This window comes from Lathyrus oleraceus, chromosome 4 (assembly GCF_024323335.1).
Source record: "Lathyrus oleraceus cultivar Zhongwan6 chromosome 4, CAAS_Psat_ZW6_1.0, whole genome shotgun sequence".
Classification (NCBI taxonomy): Eukaryota; Viridiplantae; Streptophyta; class Magnoliopsida; order Fabales; family Fabaceae; genus Lathyrus; species Lathyrus oleraceus.
The window spans coordinates 16638470-16653971 of NC_066582.1; the positions used below are offsets into that span (position 1 = coordinate 16638470).

The 15502-nt window shown below is 30.7% G+C and overlaps 1 protein-coding gene across 1 annotated transcript; it reads right to left on the reverse strand.

Annotated features, from left to right (window-relative positions):
• Window positions 1-3999: 3999 nt before the first annotated feature.
• On the reverse strand, window positions 4000-5976 carry LOC127138448 (uncharacterized). The gene is made up of 3 exons (XM_051064899.1): window positions 5783-5976; window positions 5370-5701; window positions 4000-4792 (listed from the first exon to the last, which is right to left on the reverse strand). Exons 1-3 carry the CDS (start codon window positions 5859-5861, stop codon window positions 4295-4297), a joined length of 909 nt encoding a protein of 302 aa, XP_050920856.1. The 5' UTR covers window positions 5862-5976; the 3' UTR covers window positions 4000-4294.
• Window positions 5977-15502: the final 9526 nt, after the last annotated feature.

Consider the following 15502-nt stretch of genomic DNA (forward strand, 5'->3'; position numbering starts at 1 on the left):
AGAGTATTTTTTTTTGTTGGTTAATATGTTTTTTTCAGACTAATGAGTCAGATGTCTACCAAATGGACTTACCATATTTTGATGTAGGCTGAGTCGGTTGACCACTCAGAATTAAGAGAGATAATTTGGAATAAAATTTCTCCTTTTTACGGTTTATCTTCTTGTTTAAGGACTTGTTTCCAATATAATTGCGCCAAAGTTTAAATTGACTTGTAGAAGTATTATTCCTTCTGATTCTTTGTTATGTTTCAGCAGTTTTGACAACTCTAATTATGGAAAATGCAAAAGTGTTAATGATTTATTCTTTGAATGTGATTTCTTTGGTCGTATTTGGTTTGATGTTCGCAAGTGGTTAAATATTTCTTGTGTTTTTCCTAATCACACTCATGAGCATGTTGTTCAAATTTTGTGCTGCTCATATATTTCGTAAAGAAACTCGTAATTGTTTTTATTTGATTTGGTTGGTTGTGTGTTAGATCATTTGAAAATAGTGTCATTCAAATATTTTGGTCAACAAGGAATCATCTCAGTTTTTGTGTAAGCCCTATAAACTAATTATTTGGCTTGTAGAGCTATTAAGGAAAAAACTCTTGTTTGTATGGATTTTGGGTCTAAGCCCAAGTGGAATAAATGAGTTTGGAGCTTTTGGTCTTTATAAAAAAAATAGTTTTATCAGAACTTGGTACTTGTATCAATTTTTTTATTAATAACAAAAGATATGTAGTTGTTATGTTTGTTCTTCCAAAATAAGAAAGTCCCTAGAATAGCTAGTCTATTAAATGAAACGTTAAGTGTGACTTAATAATGAGATTCCATTAAATATAAGAACAATATTCTTAAAGTTTTCATAGTCAAACTTTATTATATAGTGGGATAACATTAAAGCATTGAGACTATTATGTGGATATGATGTTGATGACTTCTCATGAATCATGGATAAAGAGTTATCAAGTATTAACATATGTATGAATATTAGGAGTAATATTTATACTAGATTGACTCATTATGAGAATATTGTATCAGGTCTTCGTAAGTTATTCTAAAGGTGATAATGGTGTATACTACCTTTCAACCTGAAACTACTATGGATCCTAGATGCCGAATCAAGTATTTTATTGTCAATTAAACATTCTTTGTAACAAGATGAAAATAAAGGTGGTTGATGGACATGAGTAACCTACATGAATTTTCTCATCTTACGTAACATGATATATTTATAAGGTCCTAATATTGAACTTGACAAGGGTGACACAGTCTATGCCTTGTGTTCAATATAGATATGGGGGGAAAAGTATAATTATACACACAAACATTATTGTTGAATGGTTTTGTCAAATCACATGACATTTTCGTGACTTAAGTAGTAGTGATATTTTTTTAGATACCCTTCACTATTTATTATATTAAATGTGTGATTTAATATAATTTCCAAATTCATGAGAATCTACATAGTCACACACATAAGGACATTGATTACTTCTCGGAAAGTGACCTGATAGTGTCGCAGTAATAAAATATCGAATCCACATGGATTGCTTTTTAACAAGACAAAAAGTGTGCAATGCATAGAAAATAGTAAATGAAGGGGAGGTAGATTACAAAGAGAAAATAACAAAGACTTCAGACAAAATTACGAAAGTGGTCAGGTTGTGTCTAAAATTATTTATTTCTCTATTATTGGTGTTTGATGTCTTACATGAATAATCTCATCACTATAATCCCACGTGATTTAACAAAAACGCTATAATCAATACCTTACGATATAGCTCACTGATTATTACTCGGAGCTTTCTATCCTTAATCCACTAGCATAAGCAGGATTAAACGATGCAACAAAACGTTAATTCACTAGCCACTACTCGGGGTTTCCCATTCTTAGTTAACCAGCATAAGCACGACAATTTCTCTAGGTCTAATACATAGACTAATGGTCAGTATTCCCTATGTGTCCAAAATCAGATCAAAAGAGTATCTCACATAAAAAACATTATGAACAAGAAACAATTGAACATAATTATAAATTAAAGCATTCATGCAAAGTCAAATCAACATATTACCCAACAATATTGAAATAAGTTCATCATAACACAATCTAACTTAGAGGAATTTAGCTACTCATAATTCAAAATACAATACCAAAACACAATTGAAGAGAATATCATATAAGGTCCCTTGAAGTATTGGCCTCCAATGGCTCCAAATGCTCTTAAAAACCACTTTTGATACTGCAAAATGGATAACCACGAAACATATCACGTTTCTGACTCGATGCACATGACATTTTAGTCCATTTTGTTTCCTTTTTATGGTGTTATGTTGGTATATTGTGTTTGTTTCAGGTATTTTCCAAGAAGGAACATCCGTGCGAGAAATCGCGGCGAAAATGGAAAAAAAAACAGAGAAAAAAAGCAAGTTTTACACTCATGGCTTTCACCATGGCGTTTTCCATGACGTGACAGCCATGACGCCACTTCAGCATAAAGAAAAGTCAAAAGAGCTAAACTCAGCACTCATGGCGATCTCCATGAGGCCATGGCGTTCGCCATGGACTTCGAGACCCATGTTTTATCCAAATTGCACGCATGGTTTTTGCCATGAGGTCATGCCATCCACCATGGACTTTGAGGTTAGAAAAATATCAACTGATAAACCAAGTCCTTTCCCACTTTAGCCGATAATTCTCCCACGTCTCCTACACGATTTCGATCAGTTTACAACTTTATAAATAGGCCTAAGTCTTAGTTTTTTATGATCAGATTGCTACATTAATTTTAGGCAGAAATTCTACAATTTTAAATATAATTGTTTCTCACATTGAAGAACTGTTACATCTTAGCATCTGAGTTTAGAAATTTTCTTTGTGTACTTGGATCTATCATACAACAATCTTGCCAAAATTATTTCAGATTTCAATTTTAGAATCTTATTTTATTTTCAGATTTTATTTGCAGGTTCTAATTTATTTAGAAGTTTTAATTTTTGTCTTAGTTTTGAGGTTTTGTTATTGTTGCTGTTATTATTTTTCAGTGTTGATTCATATTATTTCAATATATATATATATATATATATATATATATATATATATATATATATATATATATATATATATATATATATATTAAAATGTTTCTATTTCTTAAAGTAAATTAATATTATGTTTAGTTTAGCATTCTCACAATTTATTAATATAATGATTCCTATAACCATGTCCGGCTATGATGATATGCATTCTTGTTGAATTTAATTTTATGTTGCTTCACTTGCAAATATTTTTCACAAATTTCAATCGGTATAATGATAGATGGTTCGTTACCATTCAATTCTTTTGCAAGTATTTGAGATCTCTAAAATTAAGATACACAAGACAATAGTGTCATATCTACGCTCTAAACAAAGTTTAAACATCTTGAGCAAAAGTGAAAGGGTTATATTCATAAATTTATTTAATTAATTACTAAACTAATTTCTTTTCAAAATTAATTACTTAATTTATTATTCTTTTCAAAATTTTATTTAATTAATTGCTAAACTAATTTCTAAAAAACTTTATTATAATATTTAAAAATTATTTTATTTATTTATTATGTAAGAAATAATTTAAAATACAAATATTTTTTTTATATTTATTAAATTATTATATATAAATTTATTTTATAAAAAATAATTAATAAATTATCTTAGTCATTACTGCCACGTTATTAAAAATAATATTTTTTTATATTAATCATCACTGTCATGTTTGTAAAATTGAAGAGACAAAAAAACTTTAAAAGAAAAATAAAATTGAAAGACTAAAAATGAGTTTTGAAATAAAGAATAAAAAAATTAAAAAAATCTAAATAATGAGACCAACAAATCCATTTAAGACTAAATTATATTAGTTAAATCTTTTTATTAATTAATTTAGTCGTGCCTCACACGGATTTTGAACTAATTTTTATATATAATGATAAATAAATAAATAAATATTTTTTATTGATATATATTTAATTTTCAAAATATTATAACAAAAAAAATTATATTAAAAAAATTTATCTAAGTTATTCAAAATCATTCTCAATACAATTCTTAATTTCTCTAAATTAGAGAATTTCATATTATGAATAAAAGATAAATTTTCTAAATTTCTCACAATCCAAATCTCTCAATTTTACATTTGTTAACCAGTTATCTTTGATCAACCTAGTAGCTTCTTGTAATACAGAGTATTTGGAAGTAGGACTAGCACGTTTTCATTTTCTTAATGTTTTTTTTCCCTTTTATATGATTTTCCATCACATCTTTTGAAAAAGTGTTAGTTTGACAAACGTTCATCCTTTCCTGATTCCTGAGTGTCTTGAATACTTTCCAAACATTGGCTTTTCTCTATATGCAGCTCCCCCTTTTCACATTTTGTTGCATTTTTATCAACCATCATCTCCATAGGCTTCTTCTCATATTTTAATTTTTTTACACTTAGGTTATTATCGTCCTTACTTTCCACCAGTTCATCCTTATCTTTAGATTCATTTTCACTTTTATGAATCATCATTGTATCCACTGTTTTAGTAGCCTTCACTTTCACAAAAATTTCACTTCCTTTCTTGTTCTTGCAAATCTTTTTATTTTGTCTAGCTTCCTTGATCTTGTGCTTCTTACCATTCAGATGAGCATTCAAACCACTCTCACTTGTGGCTTTAATCTCACACAGTGCACAACTCCACTCTTCCTTCTGTTTTTTCTTCAAATCAAATGCAGAAGGCAATGTCGTTGCTTTTCGCTTTGCGTTATAGAGTTCGGGATCTGGTCTAGCCTGCATTGAAATACTCATAAAACATCATACGAATTGTGCGTTATAGAGTTCAATTTATGGTGGTTTAAATTTTCACTCATTAATCACCCATTAAACTGAGATAAACATATGTGAAATGCAATAATGGTTTAAAAAATGGTGAAATCTTATTGTTCTAAATTAAAGTTCAAAAAACATTTGTGCATATAGGATGCCGGCTTTGAAATAGTGTCATTCAACAATACAATCAACTAATATAATAAACAAGGTTTGTTCTCTTATTCTATTCTATTGTTATAGACAAGTGGACTAATATTCTTACCAAAGTAAATTATAACTTGTTCTTAAAACCATCACTATATCTGTTATTTGGCTTTTGAACTATAAAGACACAAGAAGTAATCCTTAAATTATTATTAATCCGTCAAATTAGTCTCTCAATTGCCTTAAAACAAGAGAGAATGAATTAAAAATAATTTAGAGAGTATTTATTATATTTCTTTAGTTCAAAGACCAAATAGAAGAGAGTGTGATAGTTTGGGATTCAAAGCAGAAAAAAAAATAACACAAGAGAATGTAGAAAGCTGTGAAAACTTACCAACACTATAACTTTGTCCTTGTCACTGATCTCCGAGGAAGGGTTGATTTCCGTGGGAGGCAGAATCAATGGTGGTTGTGACGCACCGATATGGCCAACAGCAACCGGGTTCATCGCCGTTGAATTTAACCACTGCGACAGTAGTCCTTGAATATTCAGCGGCCTCGGTATTGAAATCCCCAATTCTCTCTCGATTTCAAGTTCCCTCCTCACTTCTTCCTCCAATTCCATCCGCCGCAAAATTTCTCGGCGGATTTGCTCCTTCTCAAGGGCTCGCCGCAGTGCCGCCTCGCTGGAATACGGTGGTGGTAAGCCAGAAAAAGCACCTTCCACTAGAAAGTACAAGAACGATTAAAAAAATTTGCTTTAAAAGCGTGCTGTTGAAGGAAAGGGGGTGCTTTCAATTGACTTACTTTGAAGTGATCGATCGGAAAGAGAATGCGATGTTGCTGTTGGTTTGACGCTGTCCACGGCACGATATTTGAACTCCATTGAAGAAATACTTCAAACTTGAAAATGTGATTATTATTTATTATTATGAGAAATGAAAATGATTACTACACAGAAACTCACTCATATTTAAAGGAAAAAAACAGAAGCGGGAAGAATGTGGTTTGGAGAGCGTTGGTTAGAAGCAAAATGCAAAGAATATAAAATATTACTACTTTTACCGATTCATTTAATTTTGTATAAATATTCTAAATCTCTTTCTACCAACTTCTTCAAATAAATATTTAAAATAATTCACTTTTTTATTTATTTATCAAAATAATCCACTTTCAAATATCAAAATAAAAAAGAGGTCAATTTAATTGGCGGATAGGTACAACCCATAAGAATAAATGTCAATTTAATTAATAGAATATATTCTCTCTCCTATATATGACGTCAATTGGATTGTCGTCTCACTTATGTTAAAATATTTGTTTATTAGAAAGTGAGTTATTTTGAGAAATAGATGAAAAAGTGGATAAATTTGGATATTTATTTTTAAAAATAGATTATTTAGATAAAAATCTTTAAAATTGAATTCTTTTTCAATAATAAAATATTTTATATAAAAATTGATGTTATTTTTTTGTATTATTTCCTATATAAATAAATTTATTGATAGGAGTATTTGGTCAATAATATTATCTTTAAAATAAAATAAAAAATAAAACTAATTCTTATTTTCTAAAACAGAATATAAATAAATTTGAACAAAATCTCTTCAATTTTATGAAATATTATTAAAATATATTTTTATTTTATAAACTATCAAATAGAATTAACTATTTAAGACTTTATTTTATTAAAATGATAAATTTTATATATTTTAAACTGTGTATTATTTTATATATCAAGAATAAAAGTTAAACAATAAAATTTAAACAATAAAATTAATTTGATATATTATCATTTAATATTAAAGACAAATAGAAAAAGTTTTTTTAAAATATTCATAACTTTTGGTTAGGTATCATCATTTAAGTAAAATTTATTTAAAATTTCAATTTAATTTTAAGTTAATTATTAAAAAGTTACGTGGAGTATTAGATGACTGAACAATAAAAAGATATTCAATCAAAAAATATGTCATGTCAATGAAAAGTATGATTGTGGTATTAGATATTAGTGACAAAGTATCGTGCGAGGGAAGAGGTGTCAAATGGGTAGATAGAAAATTAAATAGTAAAAGGTGATAGGAAATGTTTGAAAAAAAAAATCAAATAGTAAAAGGTGATTGTGTTCAAAAATAAAATAAAATGAATGTTCATTGATAATAAAAATGAAAAGAAAAACGTTTGATTGACATCAATCAAAAAGACAACTCTCGATTTGAAATTCCCAATGACGGTAGAAAGCGAATGCAATAGATACCTCATTCTTCCATTCAAATGAGACAAAACTCTATCCTCTAAGTCAATATTCACACTAATAGGGTTATCACTAATCATAATGAAAATACAGTTAATGTTTGAATGAAAAGCTTAAGGGAATAGAACGTGCTTAGGGATCGATATTGGGTATTTCATGCAGAGAGATAACAAAGTGGTTGACATTTGCTTAGAGGCACTCGATTAACATGGGTCTTACTTTAGGGAGATCCCGTACCCAATCTTAACCGACCTGGCTAGATTCTATACTAGTTGCACGGACTCGAACTCGCCGTCAGAGGTAGGTCTGATTTTGTCTTTGTGCGAATCTAGGTCGAATCTATAACCTCTTCTTGATTCTGACACTAGGACCTTATAATGGATTACCCTCTTGATTCTTCTTACTTCTGATAAATCTACACCAAATGTGACCGGTGCTCATTCTTCGTCATGATAGGTTATCTTCAAGTGAACAGTGGAAGCGACTGCGTTTAACCTCGCTAAGAAGGATCTTCCTATAATGCCTTTGAATGTTCTTCTACATTATATTATGAGGAACGTGAGGGACACTTTTCTCGGATGCATCACTTCTCTAATCGATAGCATCAAGTCTATCACTCCGTAAAGACGAGTAATGAAATCATTGAAAGCTAACAGATATTCCCCATTGAACAGATCCAAGTATATCTGCTTAAGATTTAGCAGTTATGGTACGTCTTCATAAAGGACATTGCAAAAGCTTCAGTCATCCATTAGAAATCTTGTCAGGGCTTGACTGGAAATGACGGGTGCAATGACTAATGGTAGTTCGAAGTTTATGATTATGTCGATTTTTTCTTCATCTAGGAATCCTAGCTTTGACCTATCGGCTTGTTGAATTCTTAAATCGACGTCTAGTAAGGAGAAATCGGGGAATGGTGAAGCATAGGCTGAGGTGATGTTTTAAAATGTGTTGATCAACGATGATGTATGAAAGACCTAATCTGAAGCAGAATCGGGTTTTTCAATCATCTTCTCAAACTTTACCACTTATGCTCGATTTATTTCTTGTATACATCTTTCTTGAGGTCAAGAATGAGTTTTTCTTAATAAAAATGCGGGAATTGAAATTCAATTCCCACAGAAGGCACCATTATTTTGTTCTAGAACCAGAAATAGTGATAGATGTGGAAGTTGCGATGGTGTGTGGCTTCCGACGTGACGGAGTGGGGGTGAACCTGCATGGTTAACACTCTCACGCTCAAGTCAGTATGTGAAAGGATAAATAGTATGCAAGTAGTGTTAGAAACTTGTTACTTGAAATGACACAATTTCCTACATATAAGGGAGAGGAGTAACGACCTTACTATTTTTTAGGTGTGGAATGTAGAGGATCGTTGAATGTGCCTGAAGCGTAGATCTCATGCAGCGACGTACATGATAGTCCTGTGCTCAAGAGAATATTCTAGAAGCGAAATCGAGTAACCGATTGATAAATTTCTCCAAAGTGGCTTATCTCATAGTGGTCAGTTTGAGAGTGATATGGTAGGCCCAAAACACTACCCTTCTTTTCTGATGTGAAAGATTAGACAAAGTTGTAACCAAAATCTCTAATATTGGTTGTTGGGAAAAGAGATATTGAGAAAATAAAATAACACAATAAAAAAGACAAGGACATAATGTGGAAACTCCAAAACCAGAGAAAAACCACAGTCCCTGTCAAATGACAACTAGAGAATAACACTATGTGAAAATTGTAAAAACGCATAACTTACCCTTAACCACTTTGAGGTCCCTAATATATCCACACACCCTAAAGCAAATGTTTAATCACGTTTCACAACACTCTTACGCAAAAGTAAAAGAGAACAAAAAAGTCAAATACAATCTTAAAGTGTTTTTTCCTGATGTATTTTGTAATGAAGAACTTGAATCCTTTATATAGCCTAGGACTCCATCTTCCTTTTAAAGACTAAACAGTGTGGGACTTCTTCAACATGTATATTTTCAACCACCTTGATTGAAAGTAATACACTAGCTTTCACTGTCTTCACCGACAATCATAATTCAAAAGAATCATCATACTCCACCATAAAAAGTATAGTTACTTGAAGCTACATTACTTCAAAAATGTTCACACTATCTTCATTGACAATGATAGTTCAAAAACTATCATACTCTACCATGAAAATTATATTTCACTTGAAGCAAAATCACTCAAAGAATTTCACAATGTTGAAATTCTGGTATGCAAATATCAGATGTCCTACAAGATGTCGAGACACTAATATCTGATCAATAACAAGATAACTTACATATAGAGGAACATAGAATAATAGTACATACAAAGTTCTTAACCCAGTTCGGTGTACAACAACACCTACATCTGGGGACTACCAAGGCAAGGAGGAAATTCACTAAATAGTATTAGTTTATAGATTTGCAAACTATCTCCAATTTACAATTAACACCTTAATCACTATCTGTTCTTAACTTCTACATAAGACACTCTTGGGGTGTGAGACCCTTCTCACCTCCCTATCAATCACAATTGTGATACTTCAAACAATTACAAGCAATTCAAGACGTCACATTTCACAGACACATAATCACGCAATGCTTAAAAGCTTATGAGTGCTTGACAATCCTTACAACTAGTTAACACAGTCTTACTCATATATCAAGATGATATTTGAGAGACTCACAAACAACTCGTACACTTAAACCCTAATACCACACAACTATCTTCTGTTCTTCGTTCATCATTAAGTTTTGAGATATTCTCTCTCTCTCTATATATCCATAGAATAAACTGGATTTGGGCCTTGTATTCAATGTGAACCAGCTGGACAACATTAGGTTATCATTCAAAAGTTTCCTAAAATGTCTCAACATTTAGAAAACTGAATTTGTTAAAACCAGTTAGAATCTTTGATTCCTTAATCACGGACGTCACACAAGAACACTTAATATTCCTAGAATATTCTGTAATCGCTTAAACACACAAACGTTACCAAGAGTAAAGCTTGTTTCAGACAACATGTCAAAACCACATGTTAGGACATCTTGTTCAACATGTTGCAACTAAGTTAGTTTTACCAAAATTACTGTCAATAAAAAATACAATGAATTAACAAATGTCATCATCGATAGTCATATACTCTATCATGAAGAATATGTTTCACTTGAAGTTAAATCATTGCAAGAATATTCACATGTCGAAAACCAGGTCAAAAACTTATGGTGCAACTTCCATGTTGGCAGGAAGTTCTTCAACCACTGACATAATCTCACATCTGGTGTAATCTTGATTGTATCAACATATCTTTGACTTGTTGAATTTTTTACAGGTAAAAAGCAATTCTTCCATGAATTTTCTTTAGCCCAAATTATACAATGAAACATGTAATTACAGCTCAACAACTCTTTCAATACACCACCCCTTCTTTTTTGACGTGCAAGATTAGACAAAGCTGCAACCATAGAGCATACTAAGAAATCATATCTCGGATCGAACCAAAAGCTCTAATATCGATTGTTGGTAAAAAACGACATAAAGATGATAAAATAACACAATCACTAACACAAGGATATAGCGTGAAAACTCTAAAATCAGAAGAAAAAAATCATGATCGTTGTCAAATGACTATCATAGAATAATATTATGTGAAAATTGTTAAAACACATAATTTACCCTCAACAACCTCTGGTACATCCACACTCCAAAAAAACAAATATTTAACTACGTCTCACAACACTCTAACATAAGAGTATAAGAGAACAAAAAAGTCAAATTCAAGTTAGAATGTTTTTGACTGGTACAGTTTGTAATGAAGAATTTGAATCCTTTATATAGTTTTGAACGACTTATTTCTTATTAAAAACTAATAAGTTTAAAACTTCTTCACCATATATATTCAATCAACTTCAACAAACTTTCTTTAAAAAATTCATTTCATAATCATTGAGTCCAAGAAGTTCGATTTCGTAAAAACAACATTGGTTCCCTTTAAAATGATCAATTGAGTTAATATCAATGTCAAAACATTAATGATGATGTTATCTCAAGGCAGGACCGTCCCAATCAATTTGGAGGTCCTGTTCTATTTTAAAATTAGATATTTAATAGATGAAAACACAACAAATTAAAAAAAAAAATATTTTATTTAATTGTAAATAAAATTAAATATATAGAGACAAAGATGATAAAAAATACTATGTAGAAATTTGATTTATCGAAGTTTAGTTATTCGCGTCTTTCTTCTCTTACCATCTTCGATTTATAAAAAAAAGTTCATATCATTTAATAAAATAAAATAAAAATTTGAATAATTTCCACAATATTAATAATGAAGTGTTTTATTTAATAAACAATCAACAATGTAAAATTATAAATTTTCAAAGTTTCACAACTACTATTTTAAATTTATTAATATAGTGATTCACAATGATACAAAAATATAAATATTTTCAAAATTATATCTCAAAATTTTTCATAGATCTATAAAATATATCAATAAAAAAAATTAATTAGGTTAATTACGATATTAAATTTTAAATAAATTTAAATATAATTTATTTAGATTATAGGCTGTTGGATAGGATATACATCAATATATTAATAAAAAAATATATTTATTAAATTAATTGCAATATTAAATTAAATTTAAAAACAATGTGGTGGCATTTTTTTATAAAAATAAAAATATATATAAAATATAAGAACAAGGAATCAAACTCAGGTTGTATTACTTCCAAAATAGTATGGTCCCTGCTTGGCTACACTACAATTATAGTTAGTCTTATATTTATATTGACCTTATCTACCAAACTCGGGGTCCTAAAAAATCGAAAGCCCTGTGCGGTAGCACTCCTCGCACCCCCACATAGCCGCCTCTGTCTCAAGGCGGCAAGAGTTTAAAAACATAAAAAAAATTAAATGATTAAAAAAACGATTTAAAAAATAAGAACTAGAAATTAAGTTTAGTAAAATTTAGAGATAAAAGTACATTTACGTCAAATTTAGAAAACAGTAGTATAAAAGAAGTCAAAAATATTCTCAAACACCTATATTTAGGGATATAGGAATTGTCGAAGAGAATGAATTTGCTACAAATCACTTTCTCCCCCTTTGAATAATGTCAACACCATTTAAACATGATGTCAAGCACGAGAAGAGAGTATCAGAAAAGTGCTTTTAAGGCTTTGGCTAGTAGGGAAAAAAAAGGTGGAAAATGATGTGGTTATGGGGTAGGAGTTCTATGATCTCGAATTTATTTTGGTATCACATTCACGAATATAAAGAGGGGAATGAAATCAAATTTTATTTGTTCAGATACAGTTGATGTATTGGTTTAGTATTCATTCAGAAAAAGGTCAATGAAATAATTTTGCTTATTTTTGTAAAGAATAAAAAAATTTACCAACATTTGTAGTGTACAACTTGTATTAAAACGTCATTTTCTCATATTTATTGTGCTCGAATTCATTTTAATATATTTGGATGTCTTCAAATAAATTGCTTTTATCTTTAGAGTTATTCTAATTTGAAATTGTTTATAGTTTTTTATGCTAAATTATTTTTTATGAGTTATTGTTGATTTCACTTTTATATGAATGAATAGAAACTTAAATGATTTCACATTTAACTCTTTTAACTAAAATACATTTTATAATTCGGTTCATTTAAAATTAGCTTCTTTAATGTAAAAATAAATACACATTTAATTCTTAGACATGCAAATCATCTGCAATATGATAGTCAAACATAAAGAATCATTCCCACAGTAGAATCTCATATCCCAATTTTGTCCCAATTTTGTCCAGACATATTTAAGTTTTTGTAAAATCAATTTTATTTATTTAATTTGCATCATATGTACAGCATAACATGCATTTTATCACTAAAAATATCTAAAATATCAGTCAGGATAAATTTATTGAAAATACAGACAAATCGGTTGAATCATTTTCTCAAGTACGGACAAAATCAGCGGATAAAAAGTTTCAAAATTAAAATTGCGGACGCCAGTATTATTAACCTACGGTTCATGTAGTTTAACCTGGTGTGCTCGTTATAATTTTCAACAACTGTTTCAGCTGCGTTTTGACCCGCCTGAGCCTTTTAACCGGTGAAAATTTATTTTGACATTAAAAGAAACGTTGTATTTTTTCAATAAGTATATTTTGTGTTGATCATTTTAGTATGCCCGATTTAATTTTTTGAGCAAATTTATATCCGACTTCTATTTATAATTGATCACTATTTTTCTTGTTTTAATCATTCAACTAAAGTAATTAGAATTTATTAACTTAAAATATTGTTTAGAAATTTATGAAGACCACATTTTATTTAATAAGGATTAATTTCAAAAAATATAATAAGGTTGCACATTGGATTCTTTGTGATTGCCAGCTAGTATTCTCCACTCTAACGGATATATAGTGACAACTAGCATTGAGGGAAATAAGGAGGTCACTCATTACTGATCAACGGACTCTCTCTCGTTTACTCTCTCTTTCCAACGAATAAAACCAAAAAAAGAAATTCAAAAGATCACTCATGTCTCTCTCACCTCACACTCACTCACGTTTTATACCTCCCACCCATGTGTCCCTCATTCTGCCAAATCCCAACACACTACTCACTCATCAAAAAACTCCCTCCTCTCTCTCTCACAGGCGCTACAAAAAGCAAGAGGAAAAATCAAAAAAATCCTCCACCAATCACCTCTCTTCTCTCTCCACTCTCTCTCTCCAACAAAAGAAAAAGACAAAAGAAAATTGAAAAAGAACTTTTCCTCATCGTCATTTACCCCAAATTCCTAACTTCGACCGGACACCCTCATAAATCCTCCGCCGTCGTCTGCTCACAAACCGTCACGCACACCTTCCACCTCCCTTCGCTGTTCAAACCGTCGAACCTCCTTCACCCTCTCACTCCGTTTCCTTCGTCGCCACTGTTACTAGCTCCTCACAACTTCCGGCGCCGTACACATCCTTCACCACCACACCTTCAATCGCCCACTCATCTTCTTCCTTCGTGAACTTAACTCCAACCGCGAAACCCTCTGCCGGTAAACCCTTCACCCTTCGGTGCTCACTATAACATCCACCATGAAACCGTAACAACCATCATCGCGACGCCACCACACTACGACAACGCCTTCCGTTCTCCGTCGCTTCAATCACCGGCGAACTCACCTCCGATTCGCATATAAGTTATCACCAACAACGAAACTCCATCATTGAAACGGCCATTAAACTTCAAGTCGAGATTTCGAAGCTTCACCGTACATGATCTTGGTGTCTATTTGGTGTTTTCGTTAAATATTGTTCCTTTTCATCTTGTGTTGTTGATTTTTCAGGATTCGACCCTCGATTCTATGATTCAGATGAAGTAGTTTCGGCATGTCATTATGGTGATGTTTAGTGTTGCTGCTCCAAATGAGTTTGAGTTGTCGTCTACGACACTAGTTGTTTTTTGGATCAGTGATGACATATCCATCATTACGGTACAAATCAATTTAAATTTGTGGCATAACTTTGAATCTTTCATTTTCATGACAGTACTGGACATATTTGGGATAGGTTGTGTTTGGGGTAATTTTTCGCTTCCATCTTAGATAAGTATTCATTTTGCTTTGAACACTGCAATGCTTATGTTAATTATCCTTCTGTAGCAGGATGTAGCAGTAATTTTTTTTCCTTTCTTGAAGTGGCTTTACTTGGTTCTTTTCGGTTGCAATTACTACTCATTTTTTCAATTCAAATTATTCAGTGATTGGTATTATGTTTGTATGTTGGAATTCTAGTAATCCTGTAAATAATCATAACTTGTCCTATTTTTCTTTTGCACTATATAATATCTATTTCGGTTTCAATTTGATTACTTTGCGTATCGGCTACATTATGTGTTTCGATCACGAATGCTTGTATGTCGAAGTTTTGTTTTGAGTTATATGTTGGATTTTTAATGACATGGTAATGATCCTGTAATTATGATAATTACGCGTTCTATTTTGCACTGTATTGTGAGCTTTGATTACATATATGTTTTGATTGTGTATCCATTTCGGTTATAGTTTTGTAAATTACTGATAATTCTCTTTGGTTGATTCTGTTAACTCTATTTTTACAATATGATCAAGTGATTGTTGTTCCCACTTGTTTAACTGATATGCTGAACTAAGTGTATAGCTTACATGATATTTTTATGCTTGTAATGTTATCCATAATTTTGACAATGTTGAAATTTTGTGCTTTAAAAATTTAAGTTCTTTTCATTAAAAGCCA

Coding starts and splice junctions, on each gene's coding strand:
- LOC127138448 (XM_051064899.1), bottom strand. CDS start 5,861: ATGGAGTTCAAATATCGTGCCGTGGACAGCGTCAAACCAACAGCAACA. Junction 5,702..5,782: donor TTCCGATCGATCACTTCAAA/GTAAGTCAATTG, acceptor TGTACTTTCTAG/TGGAAGGTGCTTTTTCTGGC. Junction 4,793..5,369: donor AGGACAAAGTTATAGTGTTG/GTAAGTTTTCAC, acceptor ATTTCAATGCAG/GCTAGACCAGATCCCGAACT.